This window comes from Lycium ferocissimum, chromosome 6 (assembly GCF_029784015.1).
Source record: "Lycium ferocissimum isolate CSIRO_LF1 chromosome 6, AGI_CSIRO_Lferr_CH_V1, whole genome shotgun sequence".
Taxonomy (NCBI): Eukaryota; Viridiplantae; Streptophyta; class Magnoliopsida; order Solanales; family Solanaceae; genus Lycium; species Lycium ferocissimum.
Genome location: NC_081347.1, coordinates 3,309,981 through 3,335,014, shown reverse-complemented (window position 1 = coordinate 3,335,014; position 25,034 = coordinate 3,309,981). Strand labels below are relative to the sequence as shown.

General features: G+C 35.7%; 2 protein-coding genes and 1 pseudogene across 2 annotated transcripts; 1 reads left to right on the top strand and 2 right to left on the bottom strand.

Annotated features, from left to right (window-relative positions):
• Nucleotides 1-1,763: 1,763 nt before the first annotated feature.
• LOC132058943 (glutathione S-transferase DHAR3, chloroplastic) lies at nucleotides 1,764-7,008 on the top strand. Its single transcript, XM_059451373.1, has 6 exons — nucleotides 1,764-2,082; nucleotides 4,388-4,478; nucleotides 4,574-4,717; nucleotides 5,308-5,425; nucleotides 6,322-6,462; nucleotides 6,746-7,008. Exons 1-6 carry the CDS (start codon nucleotides 1,860-1,862, stop codon nucleotides 6,830-6,832), a joined length of 804 nt encoding a protein of 267 aa, XP_059307356.1. The 5' UTR covers nucleotides 1,764-1,859; the 3' UTR covers nucleotides 6,833-7,008.
• Nucleotides 7,009-7,352: 344 nt separating this feature from the next.
• Nucleotides 7,353-9,351, bottom strand: LOC132058941 (geranylgeranyl pyrophosphate synthase 7, chloroplastic-like). The gene is made up of 2 exons (XM_059451372.1): nucleotides 8,634-9,351; nucleotides 7,353-8,289 (listed from the first exon to the last, which is right to left on the bottom strand). Exons 1-2 carry the CDS (start codon nucleotides 9,181-9,183, stop codon nucleotides 7,742-7,744), a joined length of 1,098 nt encoding a protein of 365 aa, XP_059307355.1. The 5' UTR covers nucleotides 9,184-9,351; the 3' UTR covers nucleotides 7,353-7,741.
• A 6,640-nt stretch (nucleotides 9,352-15,991) lies between these two features.
• Nucleotides 15,992-23,617, bottom strand: LOC132058940 (F-box/FBD/LRR-repeat protein At1g13570-like; annotated as a pseudogene).
• Between the last annotated feature and the right edge of the window lie 1,417 nt (nucleotides 23,618-25,034).

Below are 25,034 nucleotides of genomic sequence, written 5' to 3'. Positions count from 1 at the left end.
TTAGCTTTTCCTTCCTCACTTTTTTTTTTCTACCGGGTTTGAGTGAGTAAATTGAAGTTTGGAATTGTACTTTCGGGCTTGTTGGAGGCCCAAAATCTAGGGCTTTTTTGCGCATAGGAGAACTTATAGATTTTTTTTTACTCATTTTCACAAAAAAGGGAAATCACAACAATTTAAGTTGGTACAGATTGATGCGCACACAAAACACCTGGAAAATACGAAGTAGAAACCCTAAATAAACCGTTCAAATTGACTGAACAAGATGAAATTGATTGAAATGAAGATAGAAACACATCAATATATATTCGAAACTAACACAACAATAGATGATTAAAACATATGATTGAAAACTAATACAACAATATATGATCGAAACTAACGGAATTCCAGATTACCTTTACTAATCATGAAATGGAACGAAACAGGAAAATAGAATGGATAATCACACGCGTAACACAAAAAAATACAAAGTAGAAACCCTAAATCCCTCCAAATTGTTGAAATTGATTGAAATGAAGATAAAACACATCAATAAATATTCGAAACTAACACAACAATAGATGATTGAAACTATATGATTGAAACTACCCAACAATATATGATCAAAACTAAAGGAATTGTAAAAAACCCTAAGATTACCTTACTATGGTGAAATGGAACGAAACGAGGAAAATGGAATGGAGAATCACACGCATTTACATCAACATTGCAAACACAAGAGAGAGAGAGAGAGAGAAAATTTGTATGAGATAGTGGGTTAAGAGTATTGAGAGGGGAAGAGAATCGCATTGCGGACAGGAAGAAAAATTACGTTAGTATGAATCTCTCGTTCTACTAAAGCCCAAAACGTGGTACGATTAAAGCCCCGAATAATATTTCGTAAATTGTCGTTACGTTCCGTAAATAAGGAAAAGTATCATTATATTTTGTACTAAAGAGTCTTAAGTTGGTAGTTATTTTTCCCTAAAAAAAATGCCTTATATTTATTAAGTTATTTGACATAACTTAATTTCTACAAAATCATACTGGACAAGGCATAATTTCTATGTTACTTTGCCCGAATAGGCATATTTTGGTATGAAGGACATTAGCTTTTTTGTGTTTGGTCGGTCGAAATTTTTGAAAAAAATTCTTTCTAGAAAGACAAGTTTTTTTAAAAAATAAATAAGGAAAATGGCTTCGATTACTAGTGTTAGTAGTGAAAACAAGTTTATATGTAGCATTTCATATTGATCTATCTCATCTCCAACCTCCAACATGTCCCACCCCATAGCCCCCGAGCTCTACCACCCCACACCCCTACCTCCCACCCCACCCATATTATGTGCCTAAATTATATATAAGTAATTTCAAAATAGTACTCCCTCTATCCTAATTTTCGTGACACAGTTCGAATTTCGAGAGTCAAATCATTTAACTTTGACTGTGAATTCAAGTATGAAATCTATAATTTTCTGAAATAAAATATACATATTTAGAAATTACGTAAAAAGTAATATAAGTCACAATAATCAATAATTTAAAATATTTAAAAGAGATATGAAAAAATTACAATAAAAAAAGATTTATTTGAATCTCGAAATGTAAAAGGTATCACATAAGTCGAGACAAAAGAAGTATTTGTTATTAACTTACTAAACACACGATCTATCAAAAATAAACTCTCCACCTCTCAACGCATGGGTAAGTTCTGCATACAATATATTCTTTTCGTACCCCACTTTATGGGATTATATCTTGGACTCTTACATACCATTGCTAATTGCCACACGTCCACTCATCAACACACCAACCCTGTCACATTTTAGTAAATTATAAGCCTAGAAGGCTACATCAGCAACAACAACACTTGCCACAATATGTCGACGGTAAAGATAACACCATTGCCTGCTTCACTTACGACAACTATCAAACACCTTTCGTGCATTCAACGTCCTCCATTCCAAACCACCATTTTTACCAATAATTCCATCAAGTTTAGAGGACCCAAAAGAGCTTTCACTGTATCAATGGCTTTAGTTTATACCCCTTTTGAAATTTGTGTCAAACAATCAATTACAACACCCAATAAGCTTGGTGACTGTATGTCTCTTTCTTGAAAATTTGCTATAATTGTTTCTATTAATGATATTATTGTACTAGTTCATTGTTTAATGCTTATATTTATTGGGTTATAGTCATAGAAGCATGTCAAGATTATGATTAAATTTTAGGGTTGTTTGGTAGCTAGTTAGGAGGCAAGTTATTCGTCTATTAAATCCTGCATAAGTAATAGCACGTTTAGTAGCTGGTTAGGAGGTAAGTTATTCATGTATAAAATTAATATGATGTTTGGTTTGCAATTTAAAAACCCGCATAACTAATACATGAACACCCAATAAACTCGGTGACTGTATGTGCTCTCTTGAAATATTCCTCAATTTTGTTCAGCTTTATGTCATTGATGTCTTTATTAGTGCTGATATTCTTGGAGTTTATTGTTTAATGGTTGTTCATTTGGGATAGTAAAGGCTGAGAAGCATTTCTTGATTATACTAAAATTTAGTGTTTATGAGAATATTTTCATTTCTAGTAACAATTTTGCTACTGATAATAGGTGGGAACCTTTCAATTAACATGGGTTCTGGATTTTAGTATGATGAGTTCTAGTGGTATATAATTGGGTAATTTTTTTTTTTTTTTTTTTTTTTTGATGAAGAAACATATTAGCTAGTATATAATTGGGTTCTAAATTTAATATTTGTACATATTTGATAATTCTTAACACAAATATACTGTTTGAGCAAAAGCAAGCTACTGGCTTCAGCTGAACCTACCCCTGGGCGTTGTATAGCTATGCTTGCTTAATTAATTAGGCCAAAATATCCCGCGAAGTTTAGAGCACCTTGAAGAGCTTTCACTGTATAAATGGCTTCAGTCGATACCCTTTTGAAGTTTGTGTTAAACAATCAATCACAACACCAAATAAGTTCGGTGACTGTATGTCTTCTGTTATAAAATTCCTCAGTTGTTCAGCTTTATGTCATTGATGTCTTTATTAGTGCTGTTACTCTTGGAGTTTATTGTTTACTTTGGAGTTTATTGTTTACTGCTTGTTCATTTAGAAGCATTTCATGATTATTCTCCTTTCAATTCATGTGACTTGGTTTGGAGTACGAGGGTCAAACTAACTAATGTTCGGTGACAATTCGGACACAGTATCTCCAACATTTTTGAAATAGAATTTACATATTTAGAAACTACATAAAAAGTAGTACTATAAGTCACAATAGTTAATAATTCAAAATATCTAGAAAGTATTTGCAAATATTATGGTAAAAAAAAATATCCTTTGATTGTGCAAACAGTAACTAAGACAAATTGAAATAGAGGGAGTACTAAAATTTAGTGTTTATGAGAAGATTTTCATTCCTAAGAACAATTTTGCTATTGATAAAAATGTGGGTACAGTTCAATTTCCATTGTAGAGGCGGGGCCAAGATTTCAACTTTACAGATTCTGGATTTTAGCGCGACGAGTTCTAGTGCTATATAATTGGGTGCTAACTTTAGTATTTGTACATATTGAAATAAATTTCTTAACACAAATACACTGTTTGAGCTAAAGCTACTGGTTCGACCGAACCCTTATCTACAGTCAGGATTTTCACTCAGGGGGTTTGACAAAACAATAAAAACCAAACATAAAAAAGTAATGTTGTTCCTATGAATTGAACCTTGGAGAGAATTTTGAACACCCTGGACCGCTTAAGCTAACATTTTGGAGTTGTTTAGGGTATTCAAAACTTATATTTGTACACAAACACAAAAAATCTAACCTATAGATACAATGTAATCTTTTGCTGAGGGTGTTCGTGTGAACACCCTTCCACACCCCTAAATCCGCCCCTGCTTATCTGGGCTTCTAGCTCCAGCCCTGCGGCATTTGTATAGCTATGCATACTCAATCAGTTAGGCCTTACTCCCTTACTAGTTGGGGCTGGAATTGAGTATTTTGTATCCATTTCGCTGTTGTTCAAACCGGTATTCGGAGGTTGATTGTATGTTTCTGTTTCATGTTATACTAGTCATTAACCTATGCAATTCTCCTCCTTTATCTGAGTTTGTTTATGGTTATGCTTTGTGAAGCTCACATAGGCGGAGTTCTGTTGGACCTATGTAGAACTGACCCTGAAAAAAGTAGAAGAGGGAAGTGATATAAGAACTTCAAAGTTACAATTTTCTGTTAAAATTTGTTTAACCAGGCAGGTGTAGTACATGAAGTGCTTATTGGGGAATTGTAGTTTAAACATTTCAGTTAATCAGCTTTTTTTGGACTACTGGTGTTAGTAATTTACAACATTTTCAGTTGAGATTTTGGAGTCACAATGCTTTATTTTTTCATTCAGGCCCATTCACACAGAGGGTTTTGCTTACCTTGGAGGAAAAGCACCTACCATATGAAATGAAGTATGTTGATTTGAGAAACAAGCCTGACTGGTTAGTTTTTTCACCCGTTCATCTAAGTCAGTTGTTGCCACATTTGATGATAATTTTTTAAGTAACTGAAATTCTTTTAATAACAACTGATCTAGGTTTTTGAAGATAAGCCCTGAAGGTAAAGTTCCACTTATTAAGCTTGACGAAAAATGGGTTCCGGATTCAGATGTCATCACACAGGCACTGGAGGAGAAGTTTCCTGAACCTCCACTGACAACACCTCCTGAGAAGGCATCCGTGTAGGTTCCACCAGTTGTAATCATTGATGTACAGTGTTCTCTTCCAAATAAAGCATGCACTTATATATTGTCTCTTATTGCTGAAGCTGATTCGACAAGCTGACTTTGAAACTCCTTTCAGCATTAAACTTTTTCTATTCATCTCCTGCAGTTATATGACGATGAAATCAATAATAAGAGTTGGATATTTTCTGAATCTGTCATCATCTTTCTTATGTTTTTACCCCTTAGGTGACATTTGTGTTTTTGTTCCATTATACGTTAGATCTTGTTACAGAGAATTACCCCGACGACCCGACCCTTGATTTCCTCCTAATAAAATGATTGTTTTCCTGAATAAAGAGTAAAAGCTGGTCAGTCACAGACTTGAAAAATCAATTTGGAAATTTCACTTTCACTGTTATCAACGAAGATGTCTGTTTCTGCGATTGGCTTCACTTTGTACCCATAGTTATGCTGCTAGTTCACTATTGTGTCTGCCATAGTTATGCTGCTAGTTCACTATTGTGTCTGCATGTGAAGCATCTAATTCCGGAGTAATTAGCATTGTAGTGCACAATTTTTCCTCATTATCTTTCTTATTCTTATAGTGGATCAAAGATCTTCCCAAAGTTTGTTGCTTTTGTGAAAAGCAAAGACCCCAGTGATGGAACAGAGCAGGCTTTACTTGATGAGTTGACAGCTTTCAATGATTACCTCAAAGAAAATGTAAGTGATTGAATTTGATCTGTATATGTGCAGGATGCTTGTGTTTATATTTTCCTTTTTTCGAATTTTAGGGTTAGAAGAGCATCCCTTACATTTTGAACAATCAAGTTCTTTTGATTTTTACGTTCTTAGTCTATCCAAGTGAGTGACAGGCCTGGAGTTGAGAATAAGAGAGGTGGCTGAGCTTTAAAAATTCATCATGTCAAAAGCATAATATAAATTTTGAATGGGCCCATTCACTCAATTGAGTTACTCTTTTATCATTTCTGTAAGGACCAAATTGTGCTGGCACACACGTATCATTTTTCTTACCTCAAAAATTTTCCATTTAATCTTCTTCAAATCAAAATCAAGCTTGCACTAACACTGCTAGAATCTCTATTAGTTTATCATTTCTGTAAGGACCAAATTGTGCTGGCACACACGTATCATTTTTCTTACCTCAAAAATTTTCCATTTAATCTTCTTCAAATCAAAATCAAGCTTGCACTAACACTGCTAGAATCTCTATTAGTGGTATTACAAAAAGAAAGTGAAGGGGAAAGAAGAATAAGAAGCCAAATTGACCTTGAGTTGATTGATACGGTACTTGTCAGTGGCCACAACCTTCAACTACCTGGCGTTTTCTTTTGTCTCCTTTTCATGTGAAACCCAAAACATCTTTTATTGAAGCCTTTGTTATTGAGGAAAAAGAGAAGACCCTTTTTTCTTAATCTAAAAAGGAGAAACAAGTATGTCCTCCTGCCAGTCCTGGTTTGTGGGAATTGTGAATTTGCTGAATTACACAAATGTGAATTCACCTCATGCATATCTTTTTCAAACAGGTTAATTATAGATTTTATTCATTCCAGCTTCTAGCTACTGTTGACGGTGTTATTTTTTGTTTTTGACTGAAGGGACCATTTATCAACGGAAACGATGTATCTGCCGCTGATTTGTCGCTTGGACCAAAGCTATATCATTTAGAAATAGCTTTGGGGTACTATAAGAATTGGTCTGTTCCAGATTCATTTCCCTACGTGAAATCGTACATGAAGGTATCCGAAGCTTATACAGTTTTCCCTTTTTGGGTTATCTTTATTTATTTGTTAATTAATTATTCTGTACATAGAGATCCTTGTTCAGTTTATGCTTCAACTTCTACCAGTATCAGCTTTTTATTCTTAAAAAGAAGAATAAAATAGAACAAATAACGAAAGATCAAAGACGAGTCAATGGAATTCTTTTTGGGTAGAAAATACTTATACGTGCATTTATTCGGTCTGGTGAGACAGTTGTCAACTGGATAGTTTCTTATACCTGGATTTGTTTTGTGCTCAGAATATATTCTCCAGGGAATCATTCGTCAACACGCGGGCACTAAAAGAGGACGTCATTGAAGGTTGGCGACCAAAAGTCATGGGTTAGGCAGACTATATCATCATCTTTTACACTTTTGAGGATTAGGTTTTTAGTCGGTAAGGTATAGGAAGCTAGCATTTGGACGTCTCTGTGACTGTTCTTTGCCATGTATATTTTGATTAACACATACTCGTCCTTTTATTTGACTGAATATATATGTGATGCTTTCGTGCATGCAAAAATTGTTATGTTTTCAGGTCAAGAATGTTAATTAACTAAACATAATTGTTGGCCACTTTGTGTAGCATCTATATTGATAATCTGTATGTCCAGTACCCACAAAAAGCTGGATTTGTCAGTCTACATGTGATTGTTCAAGTTCTTGGGGGTTTCAGGTGGAGGTTTTTTTTGTTTTTTTTGGTGGTTAGACTTACCTAGTACCTGCACTGATAGGTACATAGTGAAATAGTCGAAATGTGCCCAAGTTGGCCAGGCACCAGTGTTATTAAAAATATTCAGAAAATAGCCCAATGAGGGTGATAATAGCAGAGTGCATTTTGTCATTTAATTGGCAGGAAGATAAAAATTCCCGGTACAAAGTTTTAATTGGAAGACACTGCAAAATGCAGATATATTTTGATTAAAGCATGTACTATATGATTTGACATTTCTTTGTCATGCACACTTCTGGCGAGTTTGAACTTCTGTCTTGTGAAAATATTGTTGAATCTGATAACTTTCAATGCTCTTTGCGATCACTAAATCCCCACAAAAAGAAAATTTCCCCACTTCGTTACCAGGCTTGCCTATTAGGAACTTGGGACTCCCTATTATATGGCATGTGTCGTATTCTTTTACCTGGTCCCATAAGTAGAAATATACACAAAGTTCAGTTCTATCACATTTATCTTTACTTCCATAGATGGTTTTTTTAAGGGGTATACACATTGTTTTCATCATGAACTATTCAGCCTATCAATTCTGGCGATGTGCAATATAGTTAGCAAGATGATAAAGAGGTGCCGCCTTGGCGGCATCAAAGTAGCTCAGCTCATCCATGGCCTTAGCCACCAGCTCACCGGCAAGTTGCCAAGCCTTTTCTAGCCCCATCAACTTAGGATATGTAGCCTTATCAGTCATCAAGTCCTTACCAGCAGTCTTTCCCAAGTCATCTGATGACTTAGTAACATCAAGAATATCATCTACCACTTGAAACAACAACCCAATGCACCTAGCATAGTTCCTCATCCTCTCCACATCAACCTCTTTTCCTCCCCCCATTATTGCCCCGCAAACCACAGCAGCCTCCAAAAGCTTCCCTGTTTTATGATGATGAATATACTCCAATTCACTTAGGCTCACTTGTTTTCCCTCACTAGCTAAGTCCACAATCTGCCCTGCCACGAGCCCTACCGAGCCAACAGCTGAACCCAATTCCCCAATGGCTTGAACCACTCTTTGGGGTGTTACGTTTCGAGTCTTGGTAGCTACATGTTCGAAGGCCAAAGACAAAAGTGCATCCCCTGCAAGTGGAGGTAACAAAATTAGCCCATAAAAATATGACCCGCCGAAGCGCCCATTTATTAGCTCAGCCCATCAAAAAGTTGGGTTGGTATGTAGCCCAAATTGATCCATAAGAAATCTGGCCAAAAAATTTGAAAAGGCATTTTATTTATTTGATATGTTAGATATAGCCAAAATAAAGAAAATAAATAGTTTTCTTACGTTCTAAAAAATTATAAAAGAACAAAAAAAGAAGCTAAAACTTAGGGATATTGGGAGGGTTGTGTTATGATCCCGCTTTTTTAGCTCATTTAAGCCCAAGTAACTTTTGTACCCGCCCAAGCTGTCCAGTTGACACCCCTACCTGCAAGAACTGCTGTGTTTTCCCCGAAAACCTTGTGGTTCGTGGGCTTGCCACGACGTAGGTCATCGTTGTCCATGCAGGGAAGATCGTCGTGGATCAGTGACATGGTGTGAATCATCTCAACTGCAAGAGCTGCAGGAATAGCTAAGGATTCATCCCCTCCTACAACTTCACAAGAAGCCATGCATAGGATCGGTCGGACGCGCTTTCCACCAGCTAGAAGTGAGTACCTCATGGCTTCATGAACTTTTATAGGCTCTTGCATTGGTATTGCATCATTTAGTGCTTTGTTTACCTTGATTTCCTTCATTTCCATGTATTCTTGAAAGTCAAACTTAGGCAAGATGAATTTCTCTGTCTTGGATGAAATTTCTTGGTCTTTGACTTGGAAAGTTTGGAACGAGTTCGCGACATTGCTAGCCTGGATTTTCTTGCGAAGGAAACTGTAAGAGTGGCTAGGTAGGGGCTTTCTACTGCAAGTGAAGTTATTGTTTAGGGTATTAGAAAGGAGCAGATTTTCACGGCCAGAAATGGTAGCTAAAAATGCCATTGTTATGAGCCGTAAGGAATAGTGAGAAAGTTGTTATGGCTATGGCGTTTGTGGTGATGGAACAAAGTCACTCTTATATACTAGTTTTTTTATAGGTAAGCGATGCTTTTATTCGTCTTGCATAAGGTTTATAATTATTCCCTTAATCAAGACTTGGACTTTAGTGAGTTTCCTAGTGTTTTATTCAACAAAATCTTATTATAATATAAACGGAAAAGGCTCAAATATGTCATCCAACTATCAGAAATAGCTCATTTATGCCACTCTCAATAGTTTGGTTCATTTATGCCATCGAACTATAGAAAATGGCTCATTTATGCCATCGAACTATAAAAAATGACTCATTTATGCTACCCATCAATAGTTTGACTCATTTATGTCATCGCCTGTTATCAAAATGACTCACCCATGCCATATTTCATTAAAGCTGGTTTTACAATACCATATATGACACGTGGCCTCCAACTAGATTATAGTTGTGGGTAGGTAAGTTGTATGGGTCGAATTTTTTAATTATTTGGTATTTAAAATTGGGCTGGTTTAATTAAACGACGTAGACCTCTAATTGGAGGCCACGTGTCATATCTGGTATTATATAACCGACATTAATGAAAAATGGCATGGATGAGTCATTTTGATAACGGGCGATAGCATAAATGAGTCAAACTATTGATGAGTGGCATAAATGAGTCATTTCCTATAGTTCGATGGCATAAATGAGTTATTTCCTATAGTTTGATAAACGAGCCAAACTATCGACGAGTGACATAAATGGTACCATTTCCGATAATTGGATGGCAAGATATTTGTTCCTTTTCCGTAATATAAATACTAGGTGATCTTCCCATCCGCCCGCACTGGCTTTGGTGGGAGGTGAGCGTGTTCTTCGAAATTAGTATGGCGATGCGCAAGTTCTTGGCCTTTTTACACCACTGTCTTTAAACATATTTTGTTTACGATGTATCTCCAATACAAGCTTTCAATTTGTTGACTAAAGGTCCGCTGCACCTAAAATATGCATTCTTCGAATAATAGCTAAGACGTCATCAATTCTACTTTTCTTGGGACCAGAAATATACTTTTTATGAATTTTCAACTAGATGATATTGTTTACATTTGAACAGCTGTCCATATTCTGTATTCAAAGTCGTTTGATAAAATTGCTACCTACTGCACCATTTAATATCATGGACCAGAAACTTACGGTCTTCTTGGATTTCTTTGTTTATATATGCCCAGTTTTGTAAGGAATTTAGGTGTTATACTTGTGCGTAAAAAATTCACGAGGTACTTTATTTGGACCCAGTTATTTAACTTGCACCTACTGTGAAAAAATTGCACACCTATCTATTTCGGAACAACTTTAGACATGCGATGTTTGAAGTTAGGCTTGACAAAGCATAACTTCCAACAAAAATGTTTGAAGTTACATCTGATTGAAGTTCAGGCACTTTTGTACGAAGTTCAGGCAAAAATGGGTGAACTTCAAGCAAAAATGACTGGAGTTATCACATGGGAAGTTTAGGTAAAAATAGTTAAACTTTATCTGTATCTGAATTTCAGACACTGCTTTCTAAAGTTGTTCCGAAGTGGATAGATTTGTAAATTTTTACGCACGACATGTATAACTTAAATGGTGATCTCAAAATCGGCTAAATGTGCACTTCGGCCTAGTTATGCCCATAAGTAAAACATCCAAAGCAGGAGGCTGTAAGGAAAAAGATCTGTTGTTTACGGTAACTTGGTGAATACATGTTGTCAAAATAATCTGTATAAGTTTAAACAAAGTTTCAACAGAATCTGTAAAACACTTAGTAAAACCAGATAGACAAGATAAAAATATTTAAAACAAGAAACTACGAAACGGAAAATGAACGAAACAACGGTGTTGGAAGATAAAAAATATTTCCGTAATATAATCGAGCCCACTTAGTTCAAAGTGTGTCCTTAAGGAAATTATTCCCTCACAAGACTCGAGGTTGATGGAATATCCCCTCCCAGATAGAACGATTATCTTACCGAATAGTAGTACTCCAAATTTTGGTAGCGGCGAACCACTCAACGAGGTGTATCACACAGAATAAAGAAGAGAGTTTTGGAGAGAAAGATTTGTAAGCGCAAAAAATTCGTCTTGAATTAAAAAATGAAGGAATTTATACTGATTGGAGGTACGATTCGAATGTTTGCAACCATTCAGATCAGTCACCAGATTTTTTGGAGGGAATTTTGAAAAAATCCGGGAAGAGGAAAAACGGACCGGGTCGGTCACGAGTCGCGGGTCGCGGGTAGCGGGTAAGGGTCGATTTTCTATTTAATTAAATAATTAATTAAATAAATAAATAAATAAATAATTAAATAAAAGTTTGTCCAAAAAGATAATCAATCAATCTTTTGCCAAATCCAAATCCAAAGCCAAAGCCAAAGCCGAGCGAGCGTCGACGACGCGAGGGGTCCTTGCCCCCTCAACCCTTTTAGCAACCAAAGAAGGTGTAATGTAATATATACACCTCTTTTTTCTTCTCTTTTTCCTATGTGGGACAAATTCTTTAACCAAAGCAAAAGGGACCTTTTACATTCCCTTCACTTTTCATCCTATTATTTCTCATTCACCAATATCAAAACCCAACCATACATACCATGTGTCTATATATAAACTAATACTACTGAATCATAATTATTTAATTTCTCACATCAATTTGTTTCTTAATCCTGTTCAATTAAATATGATTTGATGTGAATACTGAACGCGTGTAAGTGCTTTACAAGGATATCAGCAGCTAATGAAAAAGCAAAAATCATCTAAAATAGTAAGGAAGCAGCAAATTCCAGAGATCCCATAGCCTGCAGAGACAAACTAAATAAACAATAGATTTTAATTCAAAAACTCCCAAACTACACAGGTACCACTGTAGAGGCATCAAAATTTAGAATCAGATGCAGTCAACATGAAAATCAAGCAATTTTTATTAAGGAAAAAGACATTAGCGCGTAAAAGATGTGATGGATATTGCATAATAAGGGGTAGTCTTTTTTTTTTTTTAAAAAAAAAAAAAAAAAAAAAAAACGACGACGACGATAACAAGTGTAATCCCACAGGTGGGGTGGATACTGTGTACGTTGCTGGGAGGAGATTGGATTCCTAGCAAAACACTCGTGTGGAAAGAAACCCTTTAGTGCGCTGGGAAGAGATTCAAAAACTACTCTATGAGCAACATGAGCACTGGCTCTACGAAGTTAAAATCGAATTTTTTTGTTTGGTTTTCCTAATTGATTAGTGAATGGTAATTCAAGGGTGAATCAAGTACTTTTAGCTACTTCACCCTCTTATTAGGGCGAAAATAAATGGAGGGGAGATCTATGCGTGTTATCTTTAAATTGATTCATAGATAGTTTGATATATTGTGATGGTGAAAATAAATGAAGGTCAAGATGCGCGTGCTATTTTTAAGTCGATTGATAGATAGTTTGGTATATCCTGATAGAACGAAGGAGATAAAGAGAGGGAAAATAAGGGTGGGTGGGGGTTGGAGTTAGACTTCAGACTAATTAAGAAGTATGAATTGATCCATTTACGTAGTCACACTTGGATAAGAAGGAAAAGAAAACACTATTCACGAGTTTTAATTGATTTGATCAACATTATTCATTCACTAAAGATGTCAATACGATTTTGTACAAGTTAATTGCACAACTAAAGTCAGGACATGCTATACTGAAAATTCAGAAGTTGAAGATTTAAGGCTAGATTTAATCAAACTTTGATCAACTCTATGCATTGTCAATATCAACTTGACTCTGTAATGTTGACTTTCAACAGTGACGACACGTTTTTCTTGAAAATTCACGAGTGTGATCAAGATTTGTGGACAATAATCCACAATAGTATGTATGTGCTGGGAAATTACAATTACATAGTCGGAAGATAGGATAAACAAAAGAAAATATGAAAAACATATATTTTAACAGTATGATTGATATCTGAAATTCACTAGTCTGACTAATTCGAATTTGAACCGCGTATAATCCGTTAAAGGGGAAGCGTTCTCTGTTTTTAAAGCTCGAACGCGAAATCTCTTGTTAAAGGTGAAAGGTTTCATCCGTCACACCACACCCTTCAATTATATTTATATTTAACATATAGTTTTAAATTAGTTCCTTATTTGTATTTTCTTTTAAAGAAAATTCAGTTCTTTGAAACCAATCAACCTAATGTTAGCTGTCAAACTTCGAGGTTTTTATTATCATTGTTAATGTACATATGGGCTGTGTTACCAGGGATTGATCTTAAGAATGCTTTGGCAACAAAGTAATCTTTATTTACAAATTAGAACGTAAAACCGCTTCAACTTGTTTATTAAGTTCTCATTGTTTTTGTCGCAGTTTGATGACTAGCTTAATATCGTTTAGGTGCTTTTTAAACGGTTTTGTTGGTCTCCAAGAATTTTTTTGATCATAAGAGCATGAAAAAAAAGAAAATATCTTACTCGAGCAAGTTATCAATCTTCTCTTTGTGTTAATTATATACATGTATGGTTATTGAACTTTATCTATTATAATAATAAAGTCATGCAATCATTTCGTCACATTAAAGTAACAAAAGTTCACTAACAAATAACAATGTTGATTTTAATTTGACTCTTCCTCAGAGAAAGATAATTAAACAATTAATAATCATGACCCTTGTAGATTGGATCATCCATAATAATATATAAAAAGATATTTTTGGTATTTGAGATTATCCTCTTTGAATAAAATATCAATTCCAATAATGGTTTCATTAAATATCTTACAATTGAATCTCAGTTTTTACGATGCAGTTCCTCCATTAGGCAACACACAAGCTATAATTACCGGGACAAAGGGCCATGATCTGACAAGGGTGAGCTGCCCAATTCTAATATTTGTCGGAATAATCTACGAATAATAATTGGATAAAATTCAATGATCATACGCAAAAGTAACATCTGTTTTACACTATATGTGGATAAACCTTTAAACTTGGTTTACATTAGAAAGGGGGAAAAAAAAAACACGTCAATCAATATAAACTATTTTGGATCCTGCAACCTCTGCATGAAAATGAAAATTAATGCGTTAAGTTTTAAATGAAGTTCCACTCAAGAGGGGAAAGAAAGTTTATGAGTCAGATCTGCCTTTGGGACATGGCAAGGAAACTAGGAATTACCCAGAAATTTTCACCGGTTATCTCTTTTTGGAACAACTATTTACTGAATGACCTCTTTTTATTTCTCTTACAACTGATGAATCTTTAGACCACAGTCTAAAGACCCTTTAAGCAAACTCAGAATTTTATGAAAAAATGTAGACCGCACTCTAAAATTTTGTAACATTAGAAGACAAACTAATATTCTGTTTGTCCTCAAGGTTATATTTGCACAACTTTTAAAAATTACGATAAACTCTAAATAGTGGCAAGGCTAAATGTTGGGCCACATAGTAGCCCAAACCAATGTGGCTATTGGCTCAAGAATCCTTGGGCAATTTGCAGGATTGTCCTTAGCTGGAGGTGGTCTTTAATTTTTGTCCTTCGCTAAAAAAATTTTGGTTTCGGGTTCGAATCCCCGCTCAGTCAAAAATTTTAAAAAAATTCGCAAGGTAGAGTTTGGATTCGCAAGGCAGTTTTGCCTTCAAAACTCTGCCGAGTTTTGCCTTCAATGGGCAAAATTTCGCAAAATTCTGCATTGCGAAAATTCCTTCTTTTTTTTACCGCGAAGGGCAAAAATTAAAGACCACCAATTTGAAGGGCAAAAATTAAAGACCACCCCAAATGAAGGACAATCCACGCAAAAAAAAAAAAAAAAAAAGAGAATCGTTTACAGCATTGGCAACTGGATTTGTATATTATTGAACACATTAACAAAAGGAACACAACAATCTGGTCTCATATGTTTCCCACAACCCCCTAGCCTTCCCTGTTAAAAAACTCAAGGAAATTAGACCACAACAATCTGAATAAGCCACCAAAGGATTGTAGCTGGTATTGGAAAAAGCTCAATTCTCTAAAAGATGGCATGAAAGCATGGTATGCACAAGGGAGATATACGTTAACACCTGCAGGGAAGTACTCTATTACTAGGAGTCATTTGGCAATTGTTGGGGCTTTAAGGAAGATGGATGCTGCTGAACTGATTTGGAGCAGTGTTGCACAACCTAAACATAGGATTATTGTGTGGTTTCCTGTTAAAGGAAGATTGCTCACAAAAGAAAGATTGCTAAAGTTGCACATTCCAGAGGATGATTTAAACTGCTGCTTGTGTAATTCTGCTACTTTGGAGACTTCACAACACTTGTTTGCGGAGTGTGTTTGGTTCAAGACTATTAGGGAGGCTTTATTACAATGGGTTGGCATTCAACTGCAGCATGACACTGTTAAGCAAGTTTTTGCCAGTATAAAAAGGAAGCATTGTAAGCAAATGAAGAAGGAAGTTGTTGCTGATGTTTGGAGGGGCCATGATTTACTATACTTGGATGGCTCGGGATGGGAAATTTTTTGAAAGGCTCACATGTACATACAGAGGGAGCAGTAACACAGATAAAGAAGGAAATAGTTGATAGATTAACTTTACCTAGTATAAGAAACTACATAGATGTAGAGGAATTATGCATAGAATACTTGTGTAACTAGTTTGCTGGAGGCTTAAGGTCACTACCAAGTGGGGGTGATTTTAGGTGCTCTTTAGGTTGTAATTCTGTTTTTTTGTTTAGTCAATGGTAATATTTACAGTGTTACCAAAAAAAAAAAAAAACAATCTGAATAACAGTCACAAAACTCTTAACAGGAAATATATAAATTGCTCTGAACAAAATAACACTTTATGCTAAACCATCAAATGAACTATTTCTCAATAGCCAGTGCAGCTTTAATCAAGAAGTAGAATACAGAGCAATATAGCAAAAGACTGTTAATCATATCGAACACGCCGACACAGACTGAGCTTCCAACACATCTAGTGAAGAACATATTAATTAAGGGAACGCCAAATTTTAACAAAATTTGCCAAATCATCCCTTGTTTAACAAAACTAATTGACAACAAATAAACATCAATCTTCCCACAATCACAGATCAACATCCACATCCTAGTGTTGAGAATAGAATAGCTCTGCCCTGGGAGAAGCTCTGGGAAAACAGTTCAATTCTAAGGCAATATCAGTGTCTTTACACTGATGAATGTACATACTTAGCAGAGATGGAGTGCGAGAAAGCAATAGCTTTACAAAAAGCAGTTCACCTTTTGAACCCCTAAAAAACTTGATGGTCACTTGCTTGAGCTTGTCAAGTGGTCGTTCCAAGCAGGATGGCGTGTCCAGATACTTGCAAACTGCTTCCGCATCGTCGGCTGTAGCACGGACCTAATAATGGTATAAAGAAATACTAGGTCATTTTAGATTCTCATGTTCACGAATATTAGGTGCAAAAGTGAACCAGATCATACACATATCAAGTGCAAGACCACATAATTTTCAATTACTTACCGAAATCTCAAGTTTACTCAAATTGGGTGAATTCTTAATCAATTGTAGAGCGGAAGAAATCGGACCCATGTCCAAGAAGTCTACATCTAACAATAGATGCCACAAGCAGTTGAGCGTAACAGGAAGCCCATACGGAACAACGTCTACACTCAAAAGCTTTGGAGCAAATACAATAATTAGAATCACATTAAATTACCATCACTATAAGAAATTCAAGTGAAGCAAGTAGTCATTATCTTACCTCAACAAAGTAAGAATCCAAATCGAGTAACTCAAGTTCAGGCAAGCTAACAAGAAGCTTCTCCAAAGTTTGATTTTTCATTAGGTTTTGGATTATTAACCTCGTCGTCAAATTCAAGTTTTAACACTCTCAAACTCTTGCAATTTATGAAACAATTAAGCAAGGGATAGCAGTGACTGTTACTAACGTACAAGGACTCCAGCCCTGGTGAGTATTGAGTTCCATAACACGAGTCCACGGTCAAACTGGCAAGACCGGGGGTGGGGGGGGGGGGGGGTGTGCGTGCTTGATGACACAAAACGACGTGGTTGGCATAAAGGTTGAAAATGACAGACTTAGGGTGATAAGATTCTGAAAGCCAAGAAAAGATATGGGTGGTTCGAAGACAGAGTCGGAGAGGTTCAAATGTCTCAAGGTTGAACAAATAAAGATAGAAGAAGGCAGTTTATAAGTATCATAATCTGAAATGTGGAGAATTAGCTCCTTCACACCATTTCTAGTTACATAAAGCACCCATCTATCAATAACTGCATATGAAGACAAACATGTGAAATTATAAAGTAGATTTTTTGGAACTACAAAAAATCCTAGATATTTAGTAATGATTCTAAAATAGCCTAGTATAGTATCTTGATAAATATCTTGAAGAGATTTCTAGATAGTCTAGAGCATTGCAAGAAGATAAGGTTTGCTAGATTTTTCTTATAGATGTATCTAGAAGAATGTCTAGAACCATCCTTAGGCAAAGATAAATGTGAGTGACTTGATCATTTGTAACCAAGTCATTCAAGTAATTCAAGAAAGCCTTTCTTCCATAACCAAGTTCTCCTATCTAAAATTTTCTTTCTCCTTTCCAAAGCTTCCTTCTTCTTTAGTCAATCTTCCAATCTTAGTAACGATCTTCGGCAATGCGAAGGTTTCTCCGATTTACTTTTCTTCTGCTATATTTCTCTACATGGTATCGCAGCCATAGCCATATACGTTGGCTTCGGATATATTTTCAAGATCGGGTTAGGGTCGATTCAATTGTTTTTTTCTAAACGGACGTGTGTGGTCGTGCTAATGGATCGGGATGGAATTATTGAACCACCCAACTACAAGGTATGGAAGACTAAGTCCCATCTGTCAAGGCGAGGATTTAAAGTTGTCAACGGGAGTAACACAAATCCTCCCGCCGATGCACCGGAAAATAATGACGCACGTAAAGTGGAAGCGCATTAATGCCAAGGCGAGTTCATACCGAAGAGGTCCATCTCTCCTATTTTATTTGATCATATTATAAGGTGTAAATCACTCATGAAATATGAGGACCTTGATCGTTTGTTCAACAAGGATTTAAGCTCGCTGGCATGATTTTGGAGAACGAATTGGCCAACACCATTCAAGGTAATCTTTCTATCGCGAGTACTTCTTGAAGATTAAAAACTTATGTTATGAAATATCTCTATTAAATCCGACGAGGCTATTTCAAGCACGAATGAGAAGAATTATCATTCGTGGTTCAAGTCGAATATATTCCTTTTGTTACATCAATTCAAGGATGGGCTCAACAACCATCCTCGAGGAATTTTGAGAATTTGTTATCGTCACAGAGTTATTAGCCAAACAACAAAAGTGTATCTCAAAGAAGGTGAAGGAAATGCTCTTATAAATTATAAGAGGAACTTTAAAGGAAAAGCAAAGAGATAGGCTACACTCTCGCTCCAAAGTGATTCAAGCTCGCCAAAAGAAGAGAAGGAAGAGTCTTCTAACAATCACGGTGAAGCCTCCCAAATGCTATCGGTGCGGCAAAATAGACACATAAAAAGATATTGCCGAGTCAAAGAGAGTAATATGGCTCAAACCGAGAAAGTTGTCAAGAAGTTAAGACGGGAAAGTGCTTTGTAGGGCCGAGACTCGAGCAAGAGATGCCATGGCTTCCATCAATTTTGAAAAAGACTAGATTGTGGATTCGTGATGTGGCACCATCTCACCGGGATTAATCTAAATTTTCCAACTTCCGAAAGTACAATGGTCGATGTCATTGTAATAAAGATAACCCGCTCATCATCGTGAGAAGGAAGGCTCGTTGTCATCAACGAGAAGCGAGGACTCTATCACTCTCAACAAGTTGTCTTTCATGTTCCGTATGAGGAAAAATCTATTTTCGATTGCAAATGCCGTAGACGCTGGAAGTTATCTATTATTTGGCCCATACGACGTGAAGTTCCTTCAAAATATCAAAGAACTCAAGGCGTATATCATTCATACTGTAAGAGAGTTAATGATTTATATGTCTTATCCGCACTCTAATTCATATATCGAGAAGATGAGTAGCAATGATAATACATATCCGTGGCATGCTAGACTTGGGCATCTTAGCATGGATAAATTAAAAGCTATGGTGAAATTCAATCTAGTAAAAGGATTACCAAACTTAAGCAACTTTGGTGAGAGAGATTTGTAAAGGATGTCAATACGGAAAGGCACATCGTCTTCCGTTTGATAGATCCTTGTCAAGATGCAAAGGCTCCTCTAGAACTAATTCACAAAATTTGATGGGCCAACAAGAACTCCTTCATTCTCCGCTATTCTTATATGTTAATTCTCGGTGATGATTTTACTAGATTCACTGGTTTACTTTGTGGCATAAGTCGAAGTTTTCAAAGAAGTTTACGAGTTCAAAGAAACGGTTGAAAGCGAGCTCGGTTCCTGCATAAGGCGGTTGCATGATCGATAATGGGTAGTTCACTTCAAGAATTTCTCTCTTTTTTTGTCGTAGCATGGTATTAAAAGAGAACTCACCGCGCCGATACAGCACAACAAAATGGAGTGGCAAAAGAAAGATTCGACTCTTAATCGAGACATGTAAAAGTCGGCTTCATGCAAAAAATTTACCTGGAGCCTTATGGGTCAAGGTATGAAATGTGCAACATATGTGATCAACAGACGCCGCTTTCTCCAAACAACACGAAGTCACCCTATGAATTAATGTTTGAGAAAAGCCTAGATCAAACACCTAAGAGTTTTTGGCTCTATTTGTTATGTTCATATCCCGGATTCTCAACGAAGCAAGTTGACGCCAAGGCAAGGAAATGCATCTTTGTTGGATATGACGAAAGGAAAAAGGGTTGGAAGTGCATGGACCCGAAAACTCATCGCTTCATTGTTTCTCGTGATGTCGTATTTGATGAAGTCTCCTCGTTTTATGGAGCGAACTCTTCGAAGGAGAGGTTTTAAAATCTTGAATCTACGAAGTTCCAAGCTTACCCATCACATGTGTTTCCTCGATAGTACAACATGCTAAAGCTGTGAGAAAGGAGCCCGGAACTCAACAATACGAAGCTCAACAAGAAGATAATTCACGTGATTCACAAAGACCAAGAAGAACTATTGTTAAGCCACTCCATTTCAGAGATGAAAATTTTGTTAGTACATATTCTTGCTTTTTTGGGACCAATCGACGATGAAGAACCTTCCTCATTTGAAAAGGCTAAAGGAGTCAAAGAGTGGGAGCTTGCTATGAACGATGAAATGGAGGCTTTAATGAAAAATCAAACTTGGAGCCTTGACTAAAGCCCAAAGACGTACAACCCATATCTTGCAAAACGGGTTTACAAAATTAAAAGAAGAAAGGATGGCAAAGATAAATGATATAAAGCAAGGCTGGTCTCTCGAGGATTTTCTCAAAAGTATGGTGAAGACTATGAAGAAACCTTCAAAGGTGGCTAAGATGATCTCGCCGAGTTGTATTAGCCATGGCAAAGATCGTACGGTTGGAAATTATGGCAACTTGACGCAAGAATGCCTTTTTGTACGGGGAACTTGACAAAGATATCTATACGGATCAACCACCCGGTATGTCTCTAACTTATATCCCGATTATGTCCGCAAGCTTAAGAAAGCACTTTATGGACTCAAGCAGCTCCACGAGCATGGTATGGAAAAATTGCACAATATCTACATTTTTTTGCGAATATGCCGCATCACATTCGATCCTAGCTTGTTTGTTAAGAAACATGGAGACTTGCATGTATGTTGCATATGTGGATGACATGATAATAACAGAAACAATGATGATGAAGTTTGTTCGAAGAGAGCTTGGTAAGATTTGATATCAAAAGTTCGGGAGAGCTCATTTTCTTGGCTTAGAGGTGACAAACACGAGTAAAGGGATCTTTGTTACCCAAGAAGGGTATGCCAAGAAGCTTCGTAGACGTTTGCACGATAAAACAAAGCAAAAAGTGCTCTACTCCTCTCGAGACTAAGACGAGGTTAAGGCGTGAAGAAGGCTCACTTCTGCATCCCAAGCCTTTTCGAGCTCTTGTTGGAAGTCTTTTGTATTTGACTATTACAAGGCCGTATATTGCTTTTTCTCGTTGATATGTCGCATTTATGCAATCACCAAGAAAGCCTCATTTGGATTTAAGCAAAGAGGATTCTCAAATACATCAACTCAACATCAAATATGGGCCTACTCTTCCAAAAGAATGATTTGGTATTAATTGGATATACCGACGCCGATTTTGGTGGTGATCCGGATGATCGAAAATCTACGTCAGTTATATTTTTCTTTGTGTGGAACAAGTGTTTCTTGGCAGTTAAGCAAGACTCGCTTTATCAACTACGGAGGCGAATATAAAGCAACAACTCTAAAAAGAACGTGTATGGCTCCAAAGACTTGTCAAGATTTGCATTTGTCTATGTCAAAGCCAACTCGTATTTTCGAAGACAATCAAAGTGCCATCAAGCTTGCAAACAATCTTGTATTCCATGCAAGAACTAAGCACATTGAAAGGAACATCATTTCATCGAGAAAAGTTCTTGATGGAACTATAAATACTTTTGGAAGTGCGAAGTCGAGAATATTGCAAGATATCTTCACCAAGTCACTTCCTAAAGCTTCATTCGAGTTCTTTCGCGACAAGCTTGGTCTAGTTCCAAAAATTCACTTTAAGGGAGTGTGAAATTATAAAGTAGATTTTTTTGGAACTACAAAAATCCTAGATATTTAGTAATGATTCTAGAATAGCCTAGTATAAGATTCGGATAAATATCTTCAAGAGATTTTCAGATAGTCCGTAGCATTGCAAAGAAGATAAGGTTTGCTAGATTTTTCTTATAGATGTATCTAGAAGAATGTCTAGAACCATCCTTAGGCAAGTATAAATAGGATGACTTGATCATTTGTGACCAAGTCATTCAAGTAATTCAAGAAAGCCTTTCTTCCATAACCAAGTTCTCCTATCTAAAATTTTCTTCTCCTTTCCAAAGCTTCCTCTTCTTTAGTTGAATCTTCCAATCTTAGTAACGATCTTGGGCTAGCAGAAGGTTTCTCCGATTTACTTTTCTTCTGCTATATTTCTCTACAAAACATGCTCCACTAGCGTCAAGAACAAACTTCATTATGTCTCCCATATGCAGTAACAGAATACCATCTACTGCTTCTTTGAAGTTGGATTGGGACTCTGTTAACTCACAACAGAAGTCGTGATCCAGAACCAAATGTGGAAGTATGGCCCAAATATATCTCTAGTTTCGGGACAAAATGCTAGTTCTTGTTGCGTCTTGAACCGGTAAGAGCTCAAGGATATGATCTATAACATTTCTTGGTAAACCACCGATTCTATCTTCTCTATGCCCTTCAACAACAACTCTTTTTCCATCTGTTAAAAGAAATTAGATTTAAAAAATCACAATAATCCCTTAAGTATAGTGATGGCCGGTGGCAGTGGCCGGAGCCAGGATATACACCTAGGAGTTCAAAAATATGAATAAGTAAATACACGAAGAAGTTAAAGGGTTCAACATCTACTATATATACAGTGTAATTTTTCGCCGAGGGAACTCCTGGAGCCTACCTAGCTCTGCACCTGCTGGTGGGGCTGGGGTTTGAGCTCCTTGCCTTCCACAGTTGAGATTTGGTGGGTTAAAACACGATCAGTAGCATAACACCCACTTTTTGATCCTTAATGCATACTGCTTAACTTAAGAAAGTGAATATTTTTGGTCCGCTTCAAACACTTGGGGCCCGTTCGGACATGAACTTTTTTCCTCTTTTTCGAAAAAAAGAATTCAAAACAGCATTTGGTTTGGTTATATATTGTACTGATTTTTTTGAAATTATTTTGGAAGCTGAGTTTAAAGTTTGTGAAAAGTTTTTCAAGTGAATTTTTTTCACTCACAAAACTTCTACTTTTTTCAAGTTAAATGCATGTCCAAACACAACTTCAGCTTCCAAATACCCTTTTTCAACTTTTTTTTTTCTTCCAAATATCACAATTATTTATGTTCAACCAAAAACTAACGGAATATACAGTAAAAACGTAAAATGAACATACAAAAGGTGCTTCTACTCAAAATAAAAAATGGTATTTACACTTACATCCTAAAGTATCTTCAAATGCTGGAAATAACCTTAAAAAGAATCTTGCTACATATTATCTTACAATTCCAACCATAGATCCACTAAAAAGTAAAAACTATAACAACCAAGACAGAAACAAAATTGGGAATGAATTATTTCTTAGGGCTTAAAATTTATAATCGAAAATGAAGAAAAATATAAGGGAAAAGAGAGAAATACATACTTTGAGTCATGTTGATCAACAAAGCGGCTTTCTGTTCTTGATTTATTTCTATCTCTTTCTGCAATGTGTGGAATTTGATTTTTTGAGCTAAAAATAGGCTCTTTAGCTCTCAGTGAAAAGAAGTGGGCTTAAGTGTTACTCCGTCCGTCCCATAATAAGTGTCATGTTAATCAAATTTTTTTATCCCATAATAAGTGTCACGTTAGGAAATCAAGACATAAATAGATTAGTTTTTTTCAATTCTACCCTTAGATAATAAAGTAACATCTAAATGATGATTAGAAAAGCCACATAATAACTTGTTATTGTTGAATTTCCAATGTCAAAAGGATTACTTCTTGTGCATGTTCTAACCAAAAGGTGAAAGTAATTTATTTTTATTATATAGGGATAATTTGATAAACTTCACATTATATTTATTGATTTCTTAATATGCGTGTTTTTGGCTAAAGTGACACTTATTATGGGATGGAGGGAGTACTAAATAAGATTAACAAGTTAAGTGGTATAATAGTAAAATAAACCTTTTATTTAGTTTAAAAAGTAAATATTTTCTCCGTTAAATTTACGTGAAAACACTTTTCTTTTTAGTTTTTCCTATAGAAAAATATACTTCTTATTCAGAAATATTTCAATTTTAAATTTTTCATTTTATTTTTGAGATGATTTAAAGCAATACAAATGTCTAGAAAACTTGTCCTAAACCATATGTTTCAAAAATAATTATTTAATTCTTAAGTACTGCAGTCAAACAAAGGCCGCATGAATTGAGGGGATATTATGTTTTAAATTAGAGTTTAACATATGTACAAATGGTTAGTGTAAGGAATTCTTACACCATTGATTCATTTTTACCTATTTTAGTAGGTAACTTATCATATTTTCATGATTACAAATTTCATATTTTAAAAATATTTACTTATAGTAAGAGACGGAGATACCACAATCTTTTTTGCTTACTAGATTTTAAATAAATTATTTATAAATATTAATTAAAATTGTAAGATAAATTTAGGGTTTGCTGGACCCGTTACTTTAAGCTATGGTTTCCCCCTTGCTTATAGCTAATTCTTCTTCGAAAAAGGGTCAAAATGTCATTAACGTATTGGAAATGTCTTATATTTTTTGCTCAATTCACCTATAGGACCACAATTGCCCTTAATGTTATTTTTTGGGTTAAAAATATCCCTCCTTCCACCTTTTAAACTTCAATTGCCCTTAACATTAATTTTCGGGTTAAATATGCCCTTCTTTTTAATAGAATTATGAGATGGTACACATGTGAATTTAATTAAATAAGTGGCGCTAATTTATTAGTCCATAAATAAGAAGACTAATCTGAGTTAAACCGAACCCAATAGAAACCTTTTGTTCGTACGCAATTCTGCGAATTGCCCTTCTTTTGGGGTGGTCTTTAAATTTTGCCCTCAAATCATTTTCTCTTTAAGTTTTGTCCTTCATTAAAACCCATGTTCCGTGTTCAAACCCCCGCTCAAAAATTTAAAACAAATTCACAAAGCAAAGTTTGAATTTCACTCCCTCCGG